General features: G+C 39.3%; 2 protein-coding genes across 10 annotated transcripts in view; one reads left to right on the top strand and one right to left on the bottom strand.

Annotated features, from left to right (window-relative positions):
• Positions 1-9,728, bottom strand: part of BCKDHB (branched chain keto acid dehydrogenase E1 subunit beta) — a 245,436-nt gene extending 235,708 nt beyond the window's left edge. For 3 of the 5 annotated variants that reach the window (XM_050789635.1, XM_050789637.1, XM_050789638.1), the window contains exon 1: positions 9,454-9,690. In XM_050789635.1, coding sequence (XP_050645592.1) covers positions 9,454-9,649 — 196 coding nt within the window. In that variant the 5' untranslated portion in view covers positions 9,650-9,690. Of the gene's footprint in view, positions 1-9,453 lie in introns of all 5 variants that reach the window. The other 2 variants (XM_050789636.1, XM_050789639.1) reach the window with 2 other exon arrangements.
• The window catches only part of HMGN3 (high mobility group nucleosomal binding domain 3), a 1,231,743-nt gene that overhangs the window by 294,383 nt on the left and 910,224 nt on the right, over positions 1-27,136 (top strand). The window lies entirely within an intron of this gene.

The following is a 27,136-nucleotide window of genomic DNA, read 5'->3' as shown; positions in this document are numbered from 1 at the left end:
CTTAAATGCTTTTGATCAGAGCTGTGTCTTCAGTGCTCAAACAGGGCCTGACATGTAATAGGTGCTAAGTCAATATTAGTTGAATGAATGAACGAACAAACACATGCAAACACTGTTTCAATAAAGGTTTAAAGAAACTAAAAGAAAAATGTTAACCAGCAACTTAAAGAGAAAGAAATGTGTAAGCAAAAAGACCTACCAATGTCACATTCAAAGACAAACTGCAGAAAAAGGGGGGCAAATGAGAGGTGTTATTGCATCAACAGTCTGATGGAGTAGGTCTTTAATAGCTATGCAGTATGCAGTAGCCTAAAAGGGAGAGAGAAGCCTCTCACAGGGATAGAGCATCTGAGGAAAAGGGCAAATGTCAGCAATCTCCAGAAATAAATAAGGCCAAGAGCAGAGCATATGGTCAGTGAGTGTATTTATAGCTTACATCCAAACACATAAAAATATACAGCTATGATACAGAAAATTAGAGACTACTTGCAGAAAGTGAAGGTTGTGCCAATACGTTCAGCACTGGCTTTCCACTGTGCTGCCTAGTTATTGATATAGACCTGTGTGTTACAGCACATCCTTATCATACTCCTCTTAGAAACCCCAGCATTGGGAGGCCGAGGCGGGTGGATCGCGAGGTGATGAGATTGAGACCATCCTTGCTAACACGGTGAAACCCCATCCCTACTAAAAATACAAAAAATTAGCCAGGCGGCAGGCGCTTGTAGTTCCAGCTACTTGGGAGGCTGAGGCAGGAGTATGGTGAGAACCTGAGAGGCAGAGCTTACAGTGAGCCAAGATCATGCCGCTGCACTCCAGCCTGGGCAACAGATTGAGACTCCATCTCAAAAAAATAAAAAGAAAGAAAGAAACCCCAGCATTTATCACATCGCCTGACACACAAGTGACAATCAGTATATGCCTACTGAAGCATGATGAATAATGTCAATGAAACAATCTGGCACTAATTCACATCATGAAATAACAGGACACATAAGAAACTACCTGTTTTCCCCAACAAAACCTCTATCCTCCCTCCAGATACGCTATTCTCCAGGAATCCCCTTCTATCGGCCAAGCATGTACCTCTATCTTATTCTAAACTCTACTGAAGAGTTAGCCAGCATCTACTTCATAAAATAACATTGATGGAGAATCCAAATGTCAGGGACAGAACATTTTGTATTAAAATGTAAATGGGCCAGGCACAGTAGTGCATGACTATAGTCCCAACTACTCAGGAGGCTGAGGCAGAAGGATCACTTGAGCCCAGGAGAGTTCAGGGTTGTAGTACATGATGATCGTGGCTGTGAATAGCCACTGCACTTCAGCCTGGGCAACATAGCAAGACCCCTTCTCTTAAAAATAAATGAAGTGAAAGATCCATAAATGCAATTGCCTTTGTAAGGTGCCAGTGTATATCACATATCCATGATAAGAAAGGAAGTAAATGGTATTGGCAGAGGATGAGGAAGGGTCAACTAACGACAACAAAAGTGAGAGGAACAGAGGTGTAAAGTTGAAGAGACTGTGTCTAGAGTCCCTGGGTTGCCCCATCTCAGGGCACCTGGTAACTTCTGCCAAGAAACAATGGTGCTTCCCTTCCTTTAAGCTGGCTCCTCTACTCAATCTCTAAGTGGTTTTAAAACCCCTTTATATGTTGGTGACTGCCAAATTATCTCCAACCCAGCCAGGCCTCTCCTCTGAACTCCTGACTTTTATATCCAACAGTCAACAGTTCTCCACTTGAGTTTCTTGAGCTTTTCAGCAAGCACAAAACTGAACTCTTGTGTTGGCTCCCAAAACTAATCTTTTCCACCTTAGCAAACAGCACTACCCTCCATCCAGGTTCCCGATCCACAAACCAATAAGGTATCTTCAATGTCTTCCTTTTATTCATCCTTCACTTCCAACCTATCAAATCCTCCTTCCAAAATATAGCTTAAATCTAGCAGCACTAGCCAGGCATGGTGGCTCATGCCTTTTATCCCAGCACTTTGGGAGGCCAGAGCAAGAGGCCTGCTTGAGCCCAGGAGTTCAAGACCAGCCTGGGCAACATGGTGAAACCCCATCTCTACAAAAACTACAAAAAATTAGCCAGGCATGGTGGTGCATGCCTGTAGTCCCAACTACCCTGGAGGCTGAGTATGAGGATCACCTGAGCCTGGAAAGTAGAGGCTGCAGTGAGCCATGATTGATCCACTGCACTCCAGCCTAGACAACAGAGTGAGACCCTGTATTAAAAAAAATTTTTAAATAACAAGCACTACTACCATATTCTATTCCAGAGCTTGCCATTTATTTCCTTTGAGGCAGAATAGGGTCTGGAGGCAGGGAACCTAAGGCCAACTCATGCTAACTTCCTAGAACTAAATCAAAAGGAAAACCCCAACTTTCCATGCCCAAGTAACAAAAGGACCAGAGGCTACTCCCTCTGCAATCCTCCTGTCCCTTTTCTGCGTGGCAGATGAAAAATTTCAAAGTACCTTTGATTGATCCCCTCCCACAACCAATCAGGCTAGTCATGGGCCAAGTCTTTATTTGCATAGGAGTATAACTTTGTAACTTCACTTCAGACTCTGATAGGTTGCTTTCTGTGACCAGTTAGGCATTTGCATAGGGTGTAACTTTGTAACTTCACTTCAGCTTCTGATTGGTTGCAGAAAGTGACCAATCCCGGAAAATTCTGTAACCTGCACTCTTCAGCCACTTGCTCCAGCCGGCTCCCACCCTGTGGAGTGTACTTTTCATTTTCAATAAATCTCTGCTTTTGTTCCTTCATTTTTACCTTGCTTTCTTTGTGCCTTTGTCCAATTCTTTGTTCAAAATGCCAAGAACCTGGACATCCTCCACCAGTAATGTATTTTGGTAAGCCAGCCAGGAGGTAACCCCAAAACTGGAGATTTATTTTTCTTTTACTTTTCCTCTCTGCCCCATACAGGGAAATGCTTTTTTCTCTCCTTTCCCTTTCCAACTTGGGCCCTTCAGTGGACAGTGCCTAAGCACAGAGGCAACTGCAGGTTTCTGGCCGGCCACTCTCCAGTGAAACCGAGAGTTTTCTCTGTGGAAGCACCTAAGCACCACCACTCAGTTTGGGTGAGAGGCCTGAGTCCTTTTCTTTTTTTCTTTTTCAGTCTTTCAGTGGCCATTTCCTAGTAGCTCCTTGATAATTGTGGGCAACTGGCCATGGCCACTTTCCAGTGTTACCTGAAGGCCAAGGGGGATAGCTGCCCATACCAGGAGGGGGAAGGGGAGGACTCTTTTCTATCTTTTCCGGCTGTAGTCCCTGATCCTTACATGTGTTGCAATTGGCCACGGCAGCTCATCCAGTATGAATTCACACATGTTTCAGGTGACTTAAACTTTGTTTTCTTATGCTAAATTCTCCCACAGGGTTCTTATGCCAAATTATCCTAGAGTTAACCAGTAATGGCAAACATTAATGTCTCTTAGGAGTTTTGACCTTTCTCCTAGTCTATCTATTTGACTTGCTAAGGACAAAAGAAATGCACCCGGCCTCCGGTTCCTATCATTAAAGTTCATGGCTATCACTCTAGTGGAATGGGAAGCATGGGAAAGCATAGCCTTATCAAATTATAAGTATGCTACAAGTTGAGGCTTTCAACAAGGTTTGACAAAACAAAGTTCATAGTAGGCCATCACCTCTGGAGGGAAAACATACAAAGCAGCACCTATGCCCAACTAAAGTCAGACACGTCTGACACTCTAAGATTGGACCCCAAAGGGGAACACCCCGGGGGATCCAACTCCAGACCTGAACCTCTCCAAATAGGACACCCTCAGCAGAGGTTCTGAGGTCTAGTACAAAGGCCTCCTTGGAATTTTCTCTAGCAGGTGACAATGGGACAGTTTGGACACTCTTGGGGCTTGTTTGTTGCTGCAGCAGTTGGACTGTGCTCTGGTCATTGTGTGTGTTTGATATAGTCATGGGAAATAAGGATTCAGTAAACTTGATACTCTCTTGCAATACTGTTTGGCCCAGTACTGCTTGGAGTTCTGGAGTTTGCTGTTGAATGGGAAGGTGGGATGGAGATGCATGTATCCAGGCTTTTGTGCTGCTGTTCTAAGTCCGGTCGGCCTAGTTAGCACGTGGTGTTCTCTTTTGGTGCTGTTTGGCCCCAGTGTTTAGAGTCTGGGGAGGTTTGGCCTTTAAAAATCAAACTACCAAGGAAACTGCTTGACCTGAAATTTTGGTTCACAGCCTTCAGTGGATTACCCATTGGGTCAAACAGTAAAACCAGTGGGCTTATATTGCTATCTCATGGCTAGAGTTCCAAGGTAAAAGCTATTGGATCTTCATTTGTGTTTGTGTATACATGTCTAGATGTGTTTATTTGTATGTACACTTATTGTTATATGTTGTGTCTATTACTGGCTTATTATTATTATTGGCTTATAATTAAGGAGCACTCATAAATTAAGTAAATAAGTTTAAGCAATTTTCAAGTTCACATGACTTAAGTATAACTTTACTAAACAAGCTGGCACTGGAGTACTTACTGGTCATGTGCCTAGAGTGAATTTCTTCATTGCACAGTATAAATGGTGATACTGGTGGAATTAAGGATATTGAGTTGTGTATCAGGAATAAAATATTCATTATGTGGATTTCTGGGGGGCTCTGGGTAACACTGTAGCCCCCAGGTAGACTAAGTAGCAAAAATTTAGGGATGGTTTCCTGTTTGTTTTTGCTTCTAATTTTCATTTGTTTGCTATTTGTTCTCCTTTGGGTTTTACTTGTGTATGCATATATATAAAACCATATATAGAACTATAGACATTTTTTAGTTTCTAGTGGAAGGCTTTTATTTGGTTCTGAGAATAGTTATTTTGTTTCCTGTGAATTTCTAGCAAGCCATCATGTGTTCTATTTATCTGGAATTCCTAGGCTACCTATTTCAGGCCTGCAGGAATTGATGGAGAACACCAGCCATTTGGAATTTGGTTGATTTAGCTTGCCTGTGATAATCTGGACAGCAAAGGCTTATGCTTCAAATGCAAGAAAATCGAGAATTGGACAAAGGACTGTATTAAGCCCCTGCCAGTACCCTGCCAAAAATGTGAGGGCATCAGTTACGACCCCTGGCGTTGGAAGATTGACTGGCCCTGCTCCCACCAAGGGGTTCAATAAGGCAAAACTCTAGCAGTGCAAAAAGAGAAATCAGATGAAGACGGAAGCGGCCCAGGGTCTTCCTCACTGCCCCTGTTCAGGAACATCATAATTACTACTGAGGAGCCCCCAGGTAACTCTGGATGTCATGGGCACCCAAATTCAGTTTCTTTTCGATACAAATTCAGTTTCTTTCCTTACTGCTTATGTAGAAAAACTTTCCTCCCAGTCCACGACCATTATGAGAATGGAAGGAAAGCCACAAATAAGATCCTTTACTCCTCCTTTGATTTGTCAATTTGAGAAACAAATCTTCCAACAGGAATTTCTAGTAGTACCAAGCTGCCCAGTCCCCCTGTTGGAAAGAGATATTATGGTTAAAATAGGGGCACTACTACAATTTAAGCATCATCTGGTGAAATTGCTAATAGTCAAAAATACAGAAACTGTCCCAGATCACATTAATAAGCAGGTTAACACACTGGTATGGTATACTGGAAAACCAGGGAAGGCTAAAACAGCAGTGCCAGTCAAAATACAGCTTAAAGACCCCTAGCTATTTATAATCGAAAACAATACCCAATTAAGCTGGAAGCAAGAAAAGGCCAAGCATCCACAGCTGAGGTATTACTTACCCATGGGCTCTTAAGACCCACTGGTGGGTCCACCCATTAGTGGTAGATCCATATACCCTCCTGGCTCAGGTGCCAAGGGATGCTAAATGGTTCTCAGTCCTAGACCTAAAAGATGCTTCCTTTTCCATTCCTCTGGCCCCAGAATCCCAATACCTTTTTACCTTTGAATGGGAAAATCCTAATACCAGAGAAAAAAAAATTCACTTGGACAGTTCTCCTTCAGGGTTTTCAGGATAGCCCCCATTGCTTTGCCTGGGCCTTAGAGAGGGATCTGAGGGGTCTGCAATTAAGAAATGGGAGTATACTCCAGTATATGGATGACCTTCTTATGTGTAGCTCAACCCTGGATGAAAATACTACAAAAAATTTGAATTTCCTGGCAGACAGGGGATACAAGGTGTCCAAAAAGAAGGTTCAGATTACCCTCTGACAGGTCCATGATCACATCCTTAACAGCTAGCAGAGAGTCTGGCAACCAGGAGAAAATAAAAATGCATAGAATGACTGAATAAACAAACTCACATCCATACAATGCCCAAGAATCAGGGGCATGGAGAAGCCAAGATGAACTGTTCTCGGAGAACAACACAGTGTAATAAAGGGAGCAAACATGCCAGCATAAAGCAGCGTAAGTGTCACCAACTCAGAGTCTAATCTGACCACCTCCTGTTTCAGCAGTACCTTTTATATGTCAAAACAACCAAAATAAAAGAATGAAAAGTATTTGCAGCACACGTGAAAAGCAGAAAGTTAGTATCTTCTTCAATATTTTTTAATAGACAAAAATTTTAGTATATAAGTAGTATGGAAGACTTTGGAGTCAGACACCTCAGGATGCAAACTCTGGCTCTGCTACTTACCAGACTCGGGCAAGTACCAACATTTCTGAGCCTCAATATTCTCATCTTTAAAATGAGCACAATATTGTCTAGCTCACAAGGTTACTGTGAGGATTATAAACTGATGTCTAACACAACACCTGGAAAAGAGCAACTATGCAATAATGGTAGATAGTATTGATAGGAAAAATACTGAGTATACTTTTAAAAATATGTAAACACATCTAATACTCAATTCTTAAGTAAAAATAAATCACGTTAACAAAAACATGGGAAAATATTCCTCAACGGAAATGAAACAAAAATTAAAACAAAGTACAGGTAGCACAAAATATCCAAAAGTGTACATGAACACACCTAATTTTAGCATTAATATCCAATACTCACACTATTATACATGTTATGGGGTATGAACTAGTGTATAAATTTGAACTATGCACTTAAAATCCACTAAAGCATTCAGGACTCTATCCTAAAGAAATCATCTCAGATACATAAAACCCATACGCATTAAATGCTCATAGCTGCATTATTTATAAAACTGCAAAACTTTAGCAACAAAAACATAATGGTAATTAAAGGTTCCACTTATTGAGTGAATGCTTGATTCTCAGTTGTCAGTGTTAAGTATATTATAGACATTGTTTTATGTAGCTCTCAGAACAACCTTCTGAAGTAGGTATTATTATTAACCCCTTACATATAAAGAAACTGAGGCTTATAGAAGATAAGTGATAACTCCAAAGTTATAGATAGCCAAGACAAGATCAACTTTAGGACAATCCGATTCCGAAGTCAAGAATTTAACTTGTAAAAGACTTGTAGCATCTCTACTCCATGGAACATTTCTTCTAAATTCTCAAGAAGGTTATAAAAACTCCAGAGAATGATAGGATTATCCTTCTGACTAAATAAGTTGTATTTGTATTAAAACTAAAAGTACGGAAAATACTAAACTAAAAGGAAATACCTGTAAGGATACACCCAAAATGTTAGTAGTGGGTGGCGATTTTTGTTTGGTTGGTTGGTTTTTGGGGTTTTCTTGAGACGGAGTCTTGCTCTGTCGCCAGGTTGGAGTGCAGTGGCACGATATCAGCTCACTGCAACCTCCGCCTCCCGGGTTCAAGTGATTCTCCTCCTTCAGCCTCCCAAGTAGCTGGGACTATAGGCGTGCGCTGTCACGCCCAGCTAATTTTTTTATCTTTAGTAGACGCAGGGTTTCACCACGTTGGCCAGGATGGCTTCGATCTCTTGACCTGGTGATCCACCCACCTCGGCCTCCCAAAGTGCTGGGATTACAGACGTGAGCCACTGCGCCCAGCAGATTTTTTTTTTTTTTACTTTTTCTCCATTATCCAAATTACCTGTAATATGTTTGTATTATTTTTAAAATAAGAACAAGTTTATATATATCATGATATATATCACGATAACATGATATCATTTTACTTAGATTTTAGTAAATTTACAACTATGGAAAGGTGGATTATTCTTTGCTTTCAAGACAGAATTGAGGGCTCATCTTGGTGGTGGAAAAAAAAAAAAACCTACTATTAACCTTTATGGTACCTACTGTTTCACAATACTGGGACACCCTCCTAGTAAATTATATCTACATGCATCTTAGTACATTGTTTAGAATGGAAGCTCTGGAATCTGATCAATTAGATTCCAAAGCTGGAGCTCTGGAGCTACCACTAATTTATCCGTGTAATCGTGGACAAACTGTCTCAAGACTTCCATTAATCTAACTGCAAAATGGGAATAAAAACTTTACCAACCTCTTAAGGTTGTCCTAACCCTTAAATGAGAGGATGAAACATACACACAGTGCCTGACCCTGGTAAGCACTCAATAAATGTTCATTCTTATCCACAAGAAAAGACACACTTCCAAAAATGTCAGCTCTAGCATGCACGTGAGAAGTTATTAGACAAGGAAGCAATACATGTTTACCTAGTTTCCTGATATTCTGATGAGAGACACTGGATCTGATATTCTGATAAGAGACATTACATGAAACTTGCAGAAATGGTAAAAATCATGCAATAGTCATACTATGAGGAGTTTGCTACGTACCCTTCCTATGGCTTCCTCCTCCTATCACCTTCACCTCCTTGGCTAAGTGGCAGCATAGCCCAGGACAAGCTCAGTACTAAGCTTAAGTAGAAAGTCTGGATCTCTAGGAAGAACCTGTTCTGTGACCTTGGGAAAATCAATTCAATTACTCAGTCCCCTGGTTTCTTCTTATCTGCAGAAATTCTATAGGTAAGAAGAAACCAAGGGATATATATATATATGTATTTCTCTAGGTAAGAAGAAACCAAGGGACATACACACACACACACACACACACACACACACACACATTTCTGTAGGTAAGAAGAAACCAAGGAACTGAGTAACAGAATTGATTTTATATATATTTATATATATATATATATATTTTTTTTTTAATGTCTCTACCTAAGCTAGTGACCCAGTCCCGGGCAGGCTGGAACAACACCTAAGGTCTAGGTTGAGAAAGTAAGGATGGAGGAGAGAGAAAGGGGGGGCGTTCCCTGGGCACCACCCCTCCACCCTCAGGCCCTTCCAGGTGGCAGTATGCCCTCTCACCCATCACAAAGGTGCGAGGGAGGGGGGACTGCGTCTCTGGGGCGGAACACTCACAAAAATAGAGCAAGAAGTGAATCACAGTTAGACCCTGGGGCAAGGAGGTTCCAGAGGGTAAGGCAGTTAATAAGCTAGGATGCAAGGATTGCAGCCTGCCGGCCCCTGCCCCTCGCGGGCGCCTGCGAGCCTGGGAGTCCGGGCTACAGCGGGACCGAGTGGGCAGTCCCTGGCTCACCGTACTCTCGGGGCTCCGGATCTGGCTGGAAAGTAAAATGAGCCACCTGCCGCCTCTGGGCCGCATCCTCGACAGTCGCGGAGGGGTGCAGAAATCCCCGCGCCAGCCCCACGCCACGGAACCGACGCCAGTGCCCCTCAGCCCCTGCCGCCCTAAGCCTGAGCAGCCAGCCTGCAGCCGCCGCCACAACCGCCATCCCCGCTCACCGCCAGGGTTCGCAGGCGATGCCGCACGCAGCCCGCGGGGAGGGCGGAGCACCCAAGGAGGCTTTCACAATGGTCGGGCCAGAGGGGCGGTCCCATGAAACGGACCAATCGGAACTGGAAATTTAGGGGCGGGGAAGGCGACGTGACGAGCTGACCGGCTCCTGCTCCTTGTGCGCATGCGGAAGAGGGGAAGTGTGGGGCGGTGGGGGCGCCCATGAAATAGTTTCTGGGGCGGAGCCTCCCCGAGGTCCGTCCTGCGGCCCTCGGGTGAGTACCCGAGTCTGCGAAGCTCCACACAGTGCCTGGAGGCGATCTTTTGCGGTGTCATTTACAGTGCCATTTCCAATGTTTTTTTTCATTTTAACATCCATACTTTTTTTAATGTTACCCTTTTTTATCCTCTCCTGTCTGTATTATTGTGTGAGAGGTGAAAAGAGCTACTGATTGGCATTGGTTATTGGTTTTGACTGCTGTAGTCACTGCTCAAAGCCTCCGCTCCTTATTCACATCCTCCTTAAAATGCTTAATAAGCATATATCGATTTTTATTGATTTTGTTTTTCCGCATTTAAATGAGAGATGAAAGAGGTAAACTTAGATTTCGTCCTGCAAATCCACTGAATAGATTCAGATACATTTTGCCCAGAAGTAGCGAAAATTACCTGATTGGCTTAGTCTAAGCAGCTTAGAAACCTGGAGAATTTGAGTCACTAATTTTCATTTATAGTAATCAACTGTGTAAATTTGTTTTAATCTAAGTGTTTACCAGGATACATTCTCTGTCCCTGAATTTACCAAAAAAAAAAAAAATCATGAAATATCATAAAATCAAATATGACAAGAAACAACAGTGACAGTGTGTCCATCAGATGAAAATGGAAGGGTGAGGAAGGATGGGCCCAAAACAGAATTTGAAGAAGAAAGGGGGAGAGAATGAAGCAGGAGTGGAAGAAAAGAACGTTCCTCTTCCATTATGCCTGGCCTCTCAACCCATCTTTGGTTTTGCATAGGGGCAAAGGAGGAGAAAGTAGAAATGGGGTGAAATGAAAGGCAGAGAGATGTGTTTTCTGACTGAGACTGAGAAACAGCAATTGAAAACTGCCAAAGGGAGAACCAGAATTATGTCTCCATTTTCCTACTCCCACGCTAAGTCCAAAAATTCAACATTGGGGAAATTTTTCATCTTGGCTTTTGTTGGTGTTCATTTCTGCTCTTTTAACAGTGTCGGGTAGAGTGTTTTGCATGTGCATGAAGGGTATTTTTGTTTTAATGAAGGAAAGGGGTAACAAAATGAAATTACATTTACATAGTCAAATTTGGGTTTAAACTAAAGAGAGTAAAGAACAAGGATAAAAACGAATAGAGCTTTTTTTCTATTTGTTGATAATTTAGGGAGCTGGGGGTACTGAGATTACTTAGGTCGGGGAGAAAAAGGGAAAAATAATAACTGATGAGAATTTTATTGAACCTCTGCTATGTACAACCCAAAGACAAGCCACCATTGAGACAAATACGATCAAGGCATAGTTTTACTTCTAAAATGTTCAAGTTGGTAGAGAAAAGAGACAGATTAGACAACTACAATCCAATGTGATAGGGGTCCTAGAATAGTGCCAACAAAGTGAAACACAAAAAAAGCAATAAATTATTCTTTGAAAGTCAAGTGTTTCCAGATATAACTCTGAGCTAGACCTAAAAGATAACTAGAAGTTACCAGCCAGACTAGGGAGAAAAAGGCATTCCAAACTAAGAAGAAACTTGTACAAAGGCTGATAGGCACGAAGAGCCCAGTGCATTCCAGGAAGAGAAAGTAGCTTGGTGCTTCTAGATTCAGGGTATAGGGAATGAGACAGGGTTAACAGAAAAAGTAGGAAAAACAGATTAAAGGGAGATTTTGAAGGCCTTTGTATGCTGGTCTAAGAGGTTTGAAATTTCAACTATATGCAGCCAAGAACAACAAAGAGGGCACTTGCCAGATTCACCTACTTTGCAAACTAATTTTTTTAATTTCCCCCATGTCTACCACACCATTTGCCTGGTAACCATGAAAATATCTATGTTATTAGAATGGAACTTTCCTCCGTTCCCCTAGCCCTGGCCACATTTACTCAATTTGAGAAACTGTCCTTTTCTGGGAATTTTGGAAGTGTATTTTAGAAACAAAGATCAGATTATCTTTAAATGCCACTAGGAACTGCAAAAAATGGGAGTTTTCAGTAATTTTGTGAACCAGAAAAGGTGAAGAGTGTGATTACATTTGAGTTCCTGATTCCATTTATTCCCAAGGCCTAACTGCTTTCTGGTCCTGGGATTCTATGAGACATCACCGTATCCTTAAAATGTATTCCACTCTTTGCTTAAGCTACTTCCAATTGCAGAACCCATGACTGTGGAGTTGGAATACAAAGAAAAGTTGCTGTTCACTCTTCAGAATGACTCTTGCATCACTTACTCTCACTAAGCTTCACTACCTGTGCAACTTGCACTTGTTTTGTCTCAGCTTGCTTTTAGACAACCATTTTATATGATAGTTTTGCAGATAGCAAGATGATAGTTTTGCAGTATTATATCTGGCGTCTGCCTCCATTCAAACTCAAACAGAGAGGTATTGTGGAGGCAGAAAGAAAAGAAATCAAATTCTTGCCTTTGAATTTTAAAATAGATTTTAAACTTGATAGCAGAGACAATAATTTGAGAGAAAAGTTTGAATTCTATAGACTAGTTTCTGAGAATTAAACCTCAAAAACCTGAATGAGTTAAGACACAAAGATTAGTGCTGAAAGAAAAGATTGTAAATCACATACCAATGTAAAAGATGGTTTTTCTCACCTTCCATGGAGGTAGAGCCAAAGATTAGAAAGACCTGTAGGTATCCTTCTTTGTAGATGAACCTAGAAAAGTATCACTAAATCCTCAGGCTACCCAGCATGTCATGGCATTTGAAACAGCAGGATGTTTCTCCCATGTGGCCAGAAGAGATGCAGCCATGGCAGCAAGATCCAGGGAACTTGAGGAGACTCAGAAATCAGAATGATAAGGGACTTGTGTCTAGAATATACTTACTAAAACTCTTAAACTCAACAATAAAAAAGAAAAATTACCCAGTTGGAAAATGGACAAAGAATTCTCATTCATTGATGGCGGCAATGCAAAATGGTATAGCCATTTTGGAACACAGTTTAGTTTTTTATAAAACTAACATATTCTCACCATGTAATCCAGCAGTAGTGCTTCTTGGTGTTTACCCAAATAAGCTGAAAATGTATGTCCACATTAAAACCTGTGCAGAATATTTATAGCAGCTTTATTCATAATTGCCCAAGCTTGGAAGCAACCAAATAAACTTAATGGAATATTATTCAGCACTAAGAAGAAATATTAAGCTGGTCGTGGTGGCTCATGCCTGTAATCCCAGCACTTTGGGAGGCCGAGGCAGGTGGATCACCTGAGGTCAGGAATTTGAGACCAGCCTGGTCAACATGGTGAAACCCCGTCTCTACTAAAAATACAAAAATTAGCTGGGTGTGGTGATATGCACCTGTAGTCCCAGCTATTCAGGAGGCTGAGGCAGGAGAATTGCTTGAACCCAGAATGCTGAGGTTGCAGTAGGCCAAGATTGCGCAACTGCAGTCCAGCCTGGGCAACAGAGTGAGACTCTGTCTCAAAAAAAAAAAAAAAAGAAAGAAAGAAAAAGAAATATTTAACCATGAGAAGACACGGAAGAAGTTTAAATTTCTATGACTAAGTGAAAGAAGCCAATCTAAAAAGGCTACATACTATATGAATCCATCTATATGACATTCTGGAAAAGGCAAAATTATGGAGAGAATAAAAGAGATGAGGAGTTGCAAGGGTTGGGAGCAGGAAGGGATAAATGGAAAATCACAGAGGATTCTTAGGGTAGGGAAAATATTCTGTATGATATTGTAATGGCAGACATATAAATATGTCGTTATACATTCGTCCAAATGCATAGAATGTACAACACCAAGAGTGAACCCTAATGTGAACTATGGACTTTGGTTGACAACTATGTGTTAATGTAGGTTCCTTGTTGGTGACAAATGTGCCATTGCCGTGCAAATGTTGATGATTAAGGAAGTTCTTTATTTGGGGGAAAGTATATGGAAATTCTCTGCACCCTCCTTTCAAATTTTTTGTGAACCTAACACTGCTCTAAAAAAAATAGCCTATTTAAAGAAATGGACAAAGGATTTGAATGACATTTCTCCAAAGAAGATATGCAAGTGACCAATGAACATAAGAAAAGATTCTCAACATCAATAGTCATTAAAGAAATGCAAATCAAAACCACAATGAGATACCACTTCATATCCACTAGGATGATTAAAATAAAAAGAAATCTATAACATGTGTTAGTGAGGCTGTATAGCAACTGGAACAATTGTACATTGCCGGTGGGACTGTAAAATGATGCAGCTGCTATGGAAAACAGCTTGTCAGTCTCTCAAAATGTTAAACACAGTTATCTTTTTAATTTTGTTCTTCTATTTCTCTTCCTTTCTTGTTTTTTTAAACATAGTTATCTTATGACCCAGCAATTCCACTCCTAAGTATACACCAAAGAAAAATGAAAAAGGGTGTACACCAAAGCTGGTACACAAATATTCATAGCAGCACTATTCATAATAGCAAAAAAAAAAATGGAAATAATTCAAATACCCATGAAATGATGAATGGTTAAACAAAAATGATATATACGTAAATAGAATATCATCTGTCAATAAAGAGTAATGAAGTAGTGTTACATGGATGAACTTTGAAAACATTATGCTAAGTGAAAGAAGTCAGTTTAAAATACTATATATTACACAATTCCATTTGTAAAAAGTCCAGAATAGGCAAATCAACAGAGACGGGAAGTGGGGAATGACTGCTAATGGATATAGTTTATTTTTGGGGTGATAAAAATGTTCTAAAATTAAATAATGTTGATGGTTGCACAACTTCATATGCTAAAAACCAGTGAACTGTACATTAAAAGGATGAATTTCATGATATTTAAATTATATATCAGTAGCACTATTATTTAAAAATTAAATTATAGAAAAATAAAGTTGTATTTGCACATCTAAATATGTTGATTAAGAGATTCATTCCCCCTACAGCATGTTTAACATCAAGTGTATTAGTTTACAGACTCTGTTTATATGAAATCGGTTTCAACTAAGGACTTGGGATAATGGAAAAGCTCCCTGATTTTCCTTACTTCACTGAATTACTACATGGAATGATCCTGCTGGGATCAAAAGAAAGTCCAGAACATAGTCAAAGCCAGTGTATTTGTTTCCTAGGGATGCTGTCACAAAGTAGCACACACTGGTTGCAGAAATGTATTGTCTGTGATTCTGATCAAGTCCAAGATCAAGGTGTCAGTGGGACCATGTGCCCTCTGAAACCTGTAGGAAAATTCTTCTTTTCCCTTCTGTTGGTTCTCTGGAATTCTTTGGCATCCCTTGGCTTGCAGGTGCATAAATCCAGGATGTGCCTTTGTTACCACATGTTGTCTCCACATCTTTGTGTAGCTATCTTCTTATAAGGACACCAGTCATATTGGATTAGAAGTCCACACTGCTCCAATCTAACGTCATCTTAACTTAATCAACTACATGTGCCATGTTAACTTAATCAACTACATGTGCCATGACCCTATTTCCAAATAAGCTTAAATTCTGAGGACTAGGGGTTAGGTACTGGGTTTGGGGTAGGGGAGTGTCAAGCTCAGCTTATCTTTTGGGGGGCAGGGGCATAACAGTCAGAGACATGGTTGCAAGAACAGAAGCTAACTGGATGAATACTTTTGATAAGCTATTAGGAGGATGTTTACATTGTTAAAGAGTTTTTATAAACTGTTATATGACCTAAAGTCAGTTGGAGAAGGGTTAAAGATCTAGACGTATTTGGTCTAGATAAGATTTTAAAAGTGATGTATTAATTCTCTCTCAAAGTTTGATGGGCTCCCTTGTAGAGGGGTTAAATTTACTATTTAGATCCGAAGGGAAGAATAAGAAACAGGAAGAAGCAATTTCTAGTGTAATATAAAGAACTTCTTATTAAGTAGACTGTCATGGGAAGTAATGAATTCTCTATCATTGAAATAGTCAAGCACAGAATGGATGAACACTATTCAGGAAGCCTCTTGGGAGGATTTATGCTTCATTTACAGGTGGTTTAGGGTACTTCTAATTTTAAAAATTCTGATTCTACCATTCACTGGTGTGTACTGAGAGCCTCACATGTGCCAGAGACAGTGTTTTAATCAACATTATTTTAAGACAATCCCTCATCTAAGCCACCTGTCCCATCTAGCATGTGAGTTATTCCTTCTTCCCCCTCCTCGGCATCTTAGCAACTTCTCTCTGGCTTCTTATGTCCTGCAGGGGCCTGAGATGCACTGTGATCAGTCTTTCAAACACTTTGAACCATGCTATATAGACAGAAGAAAGGGCATCAAAAAGTGACATTATTGGAAGTTTGGGCTCAGTCCAGTGGAAGGATTTAGATACAATCAATGGCTCAGAAAATGGCTCCAAATATTAATATCTGCCCGTATGTAAAACAGTGTTTTAGAGAGAGCTACTCATCTGTAAAAATACATACCAGCCCAACAGTAGTGATTTTTTAAAATTCCCCCAGGTAATTTATGAGTACTGCCACGTTTCTCAAAGCTTAATTAAAACTCGGGCTTACATAATTGTGAATACTGGGACAAAAGAAATTTGAGACCCATATCTTACCTTACCTCCATCACAAACTTTATTGGGAACACCAGGTGATGACCAGTGTGGAAAAAGAGAGAAGAGCACAGGGGCAGGCAGGCAGTGGTCACCACCAATGACCCTTGACAATTTGATCTCCTCACCATGTAAAGCCACTCCTAAACACAGGTAAAATAGAAGTCAGCCAATGTCACACAATGCACACATTTAACCTACCCAAATTAACACGATACTTTAAGTAGAGCAATTGATTCTTTCCTTTCTTTCAAAGAGTATAAGCCCTGAACCAGTGGTGCTCCACCTTGACTTCACATTAGAATCACCTAGGGAGCTTTCAAAACATACAATATCTAGACCCCATGTGGAAAACAGTATTGATACCAATGTTTCTATTCCCTCTGCTTTTAGGAACTCAGGTAGATTGAACTTCCCTAGCCACTGAAATCCAGCATAGCAATGTGTCTTGCTTTGCCAATCAATGAATTTGACCACAAGTATAGATGGGTATTCCTGGGTGGAAGAATTTAATACCTGGTAGCCGTTTCTCTAGTTCTCTTCCTCTGTCTCATCAGGTAGTAACATTTCAGAAACTAGAGCATCCATAAGCTGTCACTGGAATGGCACTACGTGGAGAATCACCTGCCCTTCTTCCATACTTGTTTGACCTGGAGCATGACTGAGAAACAATTTAAGAATGTATATTTGTATCTTTTAAAAATAGAACATGACTTCAAATCACAAACCTACTTTACATGGTGTTCAGCTATTCTAACATATCCTAACTCTTCAGGAAACATTCTCAGTAATATACTTACTAAAAGTGCATTTTCTACAACATGATGCATAAATGTAGCTACACGTTATTATTGTGGATTTAAACTATTTTCAACTGTAATTTTACCTAGTCACAAGTTTTACCATGCACTTAGGTTTTAGAATCTAAACACCTAAAATTGATGCAACTCTCCTCTACTGAGGAAACACCAAAATCTTTTCTATGCACATTTTAATCTCTTAAAACAACTGATGACAAAGTCTTACTACACTCACTTTACAGATGAGAACATAGGATCAAAGAGATTAAACTGACTAAGTTGAGTTTAAGCAGTTTAAAGTTTTCCAGTTTGTATTTTTCATATTTCAAAATGTGTGGCCTTATGCTGTGTTTCTCAAATTTACTTCTCAGAGTAATCCCTGAGGAACTTGTTCAAATTTTAGATTTTCTAGGCCCCATGCTGAGAAATTCTTATTCAGTAGGCCTAGGGTAGACTATCTGCATTTCTAATAAGCTTTCCCCCATCCAGTGTCTTTGATATAAATAGTCCACCTATGATACAAACAAACCCTATAAAAAACAAACAGCCTTTATATATACTGTGTTCTCTGTCCAGAAAAGAACAGTTACTACCTTTCCCCACTCACTCTTTTATCAAGTAGGGTCATTAGGTTACAACTACTGAAATCAATTCTTGCTAACTTACCCAGAATTATGATTACTTTTCAAAATACAGGATGGCCCACAAAAATTGAAGAAACAAACAGACTCAGAAAGAACAGAAACCAGGATGGCCCCAGAGATTCAGGTAATGGGAGTTAATTTAGAGATGTGTAAGAATATTAAAACTCATAAGATGAATTGGCTCCAACGTCTTTATGTGATGCTGCTCAAGATTCAGTTTCTAGGAGAGAGAATCTGACTAGACGAGATTAGTTCATTGCTATCCCTTGACTAAGGAACAGTAGGGTATCCTATTGACCAAGACTATATACAAAGTAAAAAAGATTTCCCAGACATAACTCAAGGGGCTGCTACCAACCAAAGGGAGAATTGATGCTTGGAAGCCAAAAAAAGACCTACCGACTATACTGGAAGTACCTGGCAGGTACTTCCTGCCCAGGAAGTACCCATGTGGTCCCTCTAGTCATTTAAAAAAAAAAAAAAAAAAAAAAAAATCCCACCATGAAAGTACTTCCTCTGAACAGAGACTGGAAAATTGCCACTAGAAGACTACTTAAATGTACTTCTGAATTTCTGTAGAAAATGTTGGCTTCGTAAATCTGAATATTCTTACATCCTCTCTTTTAAAAAGAAAGAATAAAGGGGAGCAAATTAAACACACACAATTTACATATACAGCATAGTTAGGACAGAGACGTCTATAAACTAAAAATGTATGGGAAAATGAAAAATAAACAGACAACATTAGGCTCACACAGGTAGAGGGAGTCTAGAAAAAGCTTTATTTAGAGCAGAAAGATCATCTGAATAGTTCTAAATCTACAAAAGAAGCTAAATTTATACCTTAAAACATCCCAACAAACAAAACTTCAAGCTCAGATTGCTTCGTTGGTGAATTCTACCAAACATTTAAGTAAGAAATAATACCAATTATATAAAAAATCTTCCAATATATAGAAGAGAGGGTAATATTTCCCAACTCATTTTATGATAACATTAACCTAATATTAAAATCAGATAAAGACACTACAAGAAAAGAAAACTACAAATATTCCTCATGAGGATAGATGCAAAAATCTTTTTTTAAAAAAAGCAAATATAATAAAGCAATATATAAAAATGACAGTACAACAAGGTCAAATGGGCATAAGAATTCATAGGAATGCAAGATTGATTTAACATCTGAAAATCAAGGAATGCAGTTCACCGTATCAACATACTGAAAAAGGAAAAAGTAATCATTTTAACAGAGGTAAATGGAAAAAATAATCATTTTAACAGAGGTAAAAAAAAAAAAGAACATAGACAATACAAAGCAGAGATTGTTAGACTGGATGAAAAATCAAGATCCAAATAAATGCTGACTACAGAAGACACACTTTAGATTCAAATACCTAAACGTATAAGAATAGAAAGATATATCTTGCAAGCACCAGCCATAAGAAAGGTAGAGAGGCTATATTAATATTAGAAAAAAATAGACTTTAAAACAAAAATAGTGTTTCTACAGATAAAGAAGTATATTTTTATGAAGACAAAAGGGTCAATCCATCAGGAAAATGTAAGCAATTATAAACATATATGTACCTAACAACAGAGTACCAACATACATGGAGCAAAAACTGACAGAAATGATGGGAGAAATGGACAATTTTATAACAATGGTCGGAACTTCAATAACTCACTTTAATAGTGGGTAGAACAAGGCAGAAAATCAGCAAGGAAATGGAAGACTTAAACACACTGTAAACCAACTAGACCTAACAGATATCTATAGAACACTCCACCTAAAAACACCAGACTACATTTTTCTCAGGTGTATATAGAACCTTCTCCAAGATACAGTTTGGCCATAAAGTAAACCTCAATACATTTAAAATAATAGAAAGAGTTGGACATGGTGGTGTGCACCTAAAGTCTTAGCTACTCAAGAGGCTGAGACAGGAGAATCACTTGAGCCCAGGATTTCAGGCTGTAGTACACTATGATTACACCTGTAGATAGCCATTGCACTCCCGCTTGTGCAATATAGTGAGACCCCATCTCTAAAACAAAAAGGAAAAAGAGAATAGAAATAATGCAAAGTATTATTTCTTCTGACCACAATGGAATAAAGAATGAAATTAAAAATCAAATGGGTCAAAAAATAAATCCAAGGGAAATGATATGGTTTGGGTCTGTGTCCCAGGCCAAATCTCTTGTCAAATTGTAATCCCAAATATTGGAGGTGGGGCCTGGCGGGAGGTGATTGGATCATGGGGGCAGATTTCCCCTTTGGTGCTGTTCTTTCATGAAAGTGAGTTATCACAAGATCTGGTTGTTTAAAAAGTGTGGAGCACCTCCCCCCATCTCTCTTCCTCCTGCTCTAGCCATGTAAGATATGCTGGTTTCCCTTCACCTTCTGCCATGATTGCAAGTTTCCTGAGGCCTCCCCAACCATGCTTCCTGTACAGCCGGCAGAACTGTGAGCCAATTAAACTTCTTTTCTTTATGAATTACCCAGTCTCAGGTATTTCTTTATAAGACTGTGACAACAGACTGATACAAGAAATTAGAAAATACTTACAGATGGATGAAAACAAAGATAAAACATATTAAAACATATGTAACTAAAGTAGTGCTTAGAGGAAAATTTACAGCTGTAAATGCCTAGTTAAAAAAGAAGTAAGATCTCAAACCAATAACCCAAATTCCTGGCCTAAGACACTAGGGGCGGGGGAAAAGAATAAACTAAGTCTAAAGCAATCAGAAGGAAGGAAATAATAGAGATTAGAGTAGATATTAATGAAATAAAGAATAGAAAAAAGTAAATTATGAAACCAAAAGCTAGGTTTTTTGAAAACATCAAAAAAAAAAAAAATCGACAAACTTTAAGTTAGATTGACCAAGAAAAAAGAGAAGAATCAAATTACCAGATCAGAAATGAAAGAAAGGAAATGATTTTTAGATGAAAGGAGTGAAAAGAATCAAAAGCCTTAAGTAGGTGAGGACATTTAAAAGGTATCATCTTTTTTCACATCTTAATTCCATTAAAAGACAGATGACTATTTAAAGTAAAAACTGTGGGTGGGTGTGGTGGTTCACTCCTGTAATCCTAGGGCTTTGGGAGACTGAGGTTAAAGGATTGCTTAAGCCCAGGAGTCCGAGACCAGCCTGGGCAACATAGCAATACCCCATCTTTAAAAAATAATAAAAAATAAAATAAATAAAGTGAAAATTATAACACTGTGTTGTGGGGTTTGTAATGTATTTAGATGTAAAATATAAGACAATAATAGGATAAAGGATGGAGTATAAATGGAAGTATACTGTCAAGATTCTTATAGTTTGCGTGAAGTAATGTGATATTGAATCTAAGTAGAAGTGATATGTTAAGAATGAATCCCTAGAGCAATAATTCCTTACAATTCCTAGAGCAACCACAAAAAAGTCTTTCAAAGAGATATAACTAAAAGTTGAATTGAGAAATTAAAATGGAATAAACATTCAGCCCCAAAGAAAGCAACTCTATTAAAGATTCTTGGTAGGGTTGCTATATTCAAAGGATCATCTTGTAAAAGAAAACTGGCTGTACAAATAAGTTCGGGTAAATTAACTGTTATGTGCTGTAATAGACACAGTGAGATAAGTAATTGGTTTAGATACAAGTTCTGTTTCTAGCTGAATGACCTTGAGTGTATCATTTAACCCTTCAAGTCTCATGGAGAGAATATTAAAACTACCTAGAAGGATGTCATGATGACAAGATCACATGATACATACAATTTACTTGTACATACCAATCGCTCAATAAGTGTTGAATTAATCTACACGTGTAAACACATGTAAAAGATGTATATGTGCCTGTTCCAGAAAAAAAGTCTAGTAATATTAACTAGGATTGTTTTTATTAAAAATTCATAATTATGGAAGATGCCTTATCTCTCAGAAAACAAAATAAAACAAACCCCCCTCACCAGCCCAAAAAACTCACAGTTACGGATTGTAGTAGCTTGGTCAAGACACCAGGTGGCATGAGATAATAAAAATTATTACCACTCGATACTATTCTTCAGAATACAATTGTACAATGATTCGCATACTACGTATTTAAGAAAGGTTGCGATTTAAATTTTCTAAATCAATGTACAGATTTGAAGGTGCCTTTTGATTAGTTCACCTTCCAATAGCAATTCCATTTCAGCCTTTCAGTGTATCTGCCTTTGCATCTGCCAAATAATAACAGGCTAAGCTTCATACATTGCATGCATTATTTTATTTTATCTTCACTCTCCTAAGAAGCAGGTATTAACTCCAGTTTATAGATAAGAAAGCTGAAGCTTAGGGCAGAAAATGGGGTTCGAACCAAGATTTGACAGAAATTTCTTTTAAAATTCTGTTACCTGGTCTCCCATGGTCCTTAATTCCTCTAAAGAAGTATGATTAAGGAAATAGCTAGAGTAACCCTTTTCAAGCAAAATGCAAGAAGCAATCATCAAATTTATTATGCTTTATAAACTTGGATGTGGATTTACAGTGTTGAATTTAGCAGACATAACTGTGAATTGTAAGTAAAAGCTTATTAATAATGCAAAATGTTTATGAAATACACACATAGCCAAGAGGTTTAAAATACCTTATGGTTTCTTTAAAAAGTAAAATATATAGTAGACAGGCATCACAAGTTTCCATTTACAAAGAAAGAACAGAGCACATGTGGGGATAAGTCATTTAATCAAAGTCACTCCCTCCAAACCCATCTTGGAATTGGCTTCAGAGTATTCATGTGCTTGTTTTCCCAGATCAAAGTAGTGTATATTTACTTTCTTTTTCATTCAACAAAAATGTGTTGAATACCATGTGAAGACTAATACAAACTAGACACAAATCCTGCCCTCAAAAGTCTTTATCTCCAAAGTAAAAAAGTTAGGTAGAACAGTTTCTGGACTGGCTCACCCAAACTCAATTCCACTGACACAATTACACTTACACAATTCCACTGACACTACAGCAGGATTTTCCTTCCTGTTCAGATGATTACATGACCATCTGTGTGGCTCAAGTGGTCACCAATATCTGTCATGCTGAGCAAGAAGCATTCTTGCACAAGTTAAGGTCCTGCCCTGGAGCCATAGCTGGAGGAGAAGAAGATGGATAATTAATGCTGCTTCCCTCTTTGGGTGTGGCTCACCAACCAACACAGATCCCCTTTCCAACTTTAAAACCCTTGGTGCACAGAAATGTCAATTCATCGGAAACATGTGTAAGCTAGGACAGATATAGACAAGTTGTTCCAGAGACCATTCTGCAAAACATGTAGTGTGTAATACAAAGTAGAAAGAAATAACTCCCTCAAAGAATACAAAAATGGGTCAGGCCTGGTTATTCAGGTTTGTAATCCCAGCACTTTGGGAGCCTGAGGCAAGAAGATCACTTGAAGACAGGAGTTCAAGACCAGTCTGTGCAATATAGCAAACTCCATCTCTACAAAATAAAAATAAATTCACTTAGATGGGTGTGGTGGCATGTGCGTCTAGTCTTAACTACTCAGAAGGCTGCAGTGGGAGAATATCTTGAGCCCAGGAGTTCAAGGCTGCAGTGAACTATGATCACGCCAGTGCACTCCAGCCAGCCTGGGCAACAGAATGAGACCCATTTCTAAAAAAAAAAAAAAAAAAATTAACTACAAAAATGTTTCTCAGTGCAGTCCCTTACTACTGCATCATCATCAGCTAGAATGCAGGTGAAAATACAAAGTCCTAGACTCTAGACCACTGGAGGGATAGGGCCTGGGAATTCCCATTACATTTTTTTTCTTTTTTTTTTTTTTGAGACGGAGTCTTGCTCTGTCGCCCAGGCTAGAGTGCAGTAGCCTGATCTCGGCTCACTGCAACCTCCACCTCCTGGGTTCCATGTCTCAGCCTCCCAAGTAGCTGGGACTACAGGCGTACGCCACGATACCTGGATAATTTTTTGTGTGTGTATTTTTTTTAATTGTATTTTTAGTGGAGATGAGGTTTCACCACATTGGCCAGGCTGTCTCGAAAGACTGAAAATGAAACATTGAATATTTCTTTTAGCCAAGAAAAGGAGGGCCATGTGAAAAGAGTGGCATTGGACCAGGGCCTTGAATATAGGGAGCTAACATTCCACATAGGTAAACAGTAGCTTGAGCAAAGGCAGAGCAGTGTGTAAGAACAGGTTCCTTTGGAATGGGGCAAAAGATACCTAACAAACAATAACAGGGAATGAAGTTGAGACAGTCCTTAGGCTCAAATCATGACGGTTATAAATGTCATCTTAGGAAACCTAGGCTTTGCTTTATTGGGTTGGGGGATGAGCTGTAGCAGTGGTCCTGAAGACCCTCAAGTTGTTGATTGCTGATGTTGAATTGACTTTGGTTTCTCACAAACAGTCATAACAGATAGATGACATGAGGTCAGTTAAAATAAACAGACCAATAAGAACAAGCAAATGGAGTTAACCATGATGACACGCTTCAGCCCAGGCGTAACCCTGAAAATGTCATCTTAAAGGAAGTAAAAGGTGAAACTCTAAACACTAGCCTCTTTTCACCACTCATCTCTCTGGACCGATGCAAGATATTTGACACTATTGACTAAACTTTTTTTTTCCCTTCTTTTTTTTTTTTTTTTTTTTTTTTTTTTTTGAGACGGAGTCTCGCTCTGTCACCCAGGCTGGAGTGCAGTGGCCGGATCTCAGCTCACTGCAAGCTCCTCCTCTCGGGTTCACGCCATTCTCCTGCCTCAGCCTCCCGAGTAGCTGGGACTACAGGCACCCGCCACTTCACCCGGCTAGTTTTTTGTATTTTTTAGTAGAGACGGGGTTTCACCGTATTAGCCAGGATGGTCTTGATCTCCTGACCTCATGATCCGCCCGTCTCGGCCTCCCAAAGTGCTGGGATTACAGGCTTGAGCCACCGCGCCCGGCCCTTTTTTTCCCTTCTTTAGCCTGCCACTTCTTTTTCCCCTCTTTCTCCTAACATTCCATCATTTCTTTCAGATTCCTCTTCCTGCTTCTACTCTTCTAAATAAAGTATCCTTCAAAGCACTGTTCTTGGGCTTCCTCTTCTCTCTGTCCCTCACAAACCTCATCTCTTTCCTCCATCATTCAGAAGCCAATGATAATGGTAGCTCTCCTCTTTGTGCAGGAAAGAGTAGCAAGCACTTTATACGTATTTTTTCTGGTCTTCAGAGCAATTCTGTCAGTTAGGAATAATTCTTATTACTCTTCAGATGAATAAACTGAGGCTCAAAGAGGGTCCATTCACTTAGTTATGGACATACCTCTGTAAGTTATGGACATACCTCTATAAGTGATTAAGTGATTCCAAGTAAGTTGGAATCCAGTGCCTGACCTTTTCCCATGCTGACTATGATGATTTTCATGTGAAGTCCAATACTGCCTACAATACAGTGGGGTTGGCAAAGGTGCAGCCAGACAAATTGATGGACAAAAAGGGCAGTTCAGAAATAGTCCCTGGCATATACGAGTAGTATATGATACAGCTGGTATTTTAAATCGTGAGAAAAGGATGGGTTTTCCAGTAAATAATATTTTGACATGAATATTTAAACACCTAATTCAAACCATATACCAAAATTCCAGTTAGATTAAAATCTTTATTAAAAAATTAAGCCATAAATATTTATCTATATTTTCTATGCATGCCATATATATTTACTTGCATTCTCTATATTTACTTGTATTTTCTCAGTACATGTTTACATGACATGAAGGAGGGGAAGGACTTTCAATACATGCCATTAAAGGTGGAAAGCATAAATGCATTAGTGAGACATTTGGTTACCAAAACGGAAAAATTTCCTGAAGAAAACTAAGTATCTTAAACAACTTCATAGCTCTGGGCTGACATTTCCATTTTTCTGCTGCTCATGCTGCTAGTTTCTTATTTCTATTTATAGTTTGTTCTTTTCCACTACCATCTCATCCACAATCAAGTAGGAGAAAGATCTCTGAAGTAGACTCAACACTTAAATGCAGGTATGTCAAACTTTCTGGAACTCAGTTCCTCTTTGTTTAAATAGAAGGTGTTGACCTGGATGATTTCTGAGGTGTTGTTTTGTTTTTTTCATTTTAAAATTCTATGATTCTCTTTTTACAGCCTCTATTCCTTTTATTGCTATTTGAAGGGGATAATAAATAACCACTCTTTCTTCTCCTGAGTTCAGAGCCAATTGAGAATTAAGACGCATGAAAGACACATATGGCAACTAGGTAATAGCTTTCTTACTGATAATGGTGAGTTTAAAAATGTGGCTTGTTTTATGGCCATATGAGCATGCTAATTAACACTTCCTCCCTGACACAGAATCAAACTCATCCACCCAGTCAAAGCTAAGTTTGACCACAGTCCCTCCTCACTGCACAACAGAGGAGGATAATAAGGAGAGAGAATGTGATGTGAAGCTACACATGTTCATTTTTTCCTCCCAACCTCATCAGAGGTAGGAGTATAAATTTAGCTCAATTCCTTGTATATGGAATTACGAAGGAATGAGAAAGGACCCTCTAACACCAATCACATAATTCTCCGTCTGTTTCTCTTAATAACTGATCTAATTCGGAGTCCTTTCTCCTTCACTTAGAAAAAAGGATATCCTCTAAATTGCCCCCCCACCAAATTTCTGGCCTCCCCACCATGGTATCCATGCTGTGTACCACTTCCAGATTAATCTTCTCAAATCATGGGGTAGCTGCACAAATCTGAATTTAGGTTCAGAAAATGGACGTTAATCTTGGTTGTTTTACTAATTAGCTATATGGCTGTGGGCAAGTCTCTTTACTTTGCTAGGTTTGGGGGAACACTTATCCATAGCATGGCATGGTTAGACTATCCCTTCTGATTCCATAGTAGTATCAATTTAAGTTTCAAACACTTTCAGTAAGTTTGTCCATAGTATAAACCCCTTAGCATGTTATATGTGACTCTCTACAAACTGACAAACAAAGATTTTCAGTCTTTCTTCCCAGAGTTTCCTAAAGGGCCTGTGCTTTATAGCAAAACTGATCTCTAAAACATTTAGTCCTTTATTATTTAAGTGCTCTTTCTTTGTCTGCAGGGTAACTCACCACTCCCAGCACTGCTTCTCTAGAGACTGTTCAATCTAGATCCCACAAAAACAATTCTTTCCCAGACCAGGCACGGTGGCTCACGCCTGTAATCCCAGCACTTTGGGAGGCCAAGGAGGGCGGATCACTTGAGGTTGGAGTTTGAGACCAGCCTGGCCAACATGGTGGAACCCCATCTCTCTTAAA

The sequence above is a fragment of the Macaca thibetana genome, chromosome 4, assembly GCF_024542745.1.
Source record: "Macaca thibetana thibetana isolate TM-01 chromosome 4, ASM2454274v1, whole genome shotgun sequence".
Classification (NCBI taxonomy): Eukaryota; Metazoa; Chordata; class Mammalia; order Primates; family Cercopithecidae; genus Macaca; species Macaca thibetana.
This window is presented reverse-complemented; position numbering and strand designations above follow the sequence as displayed.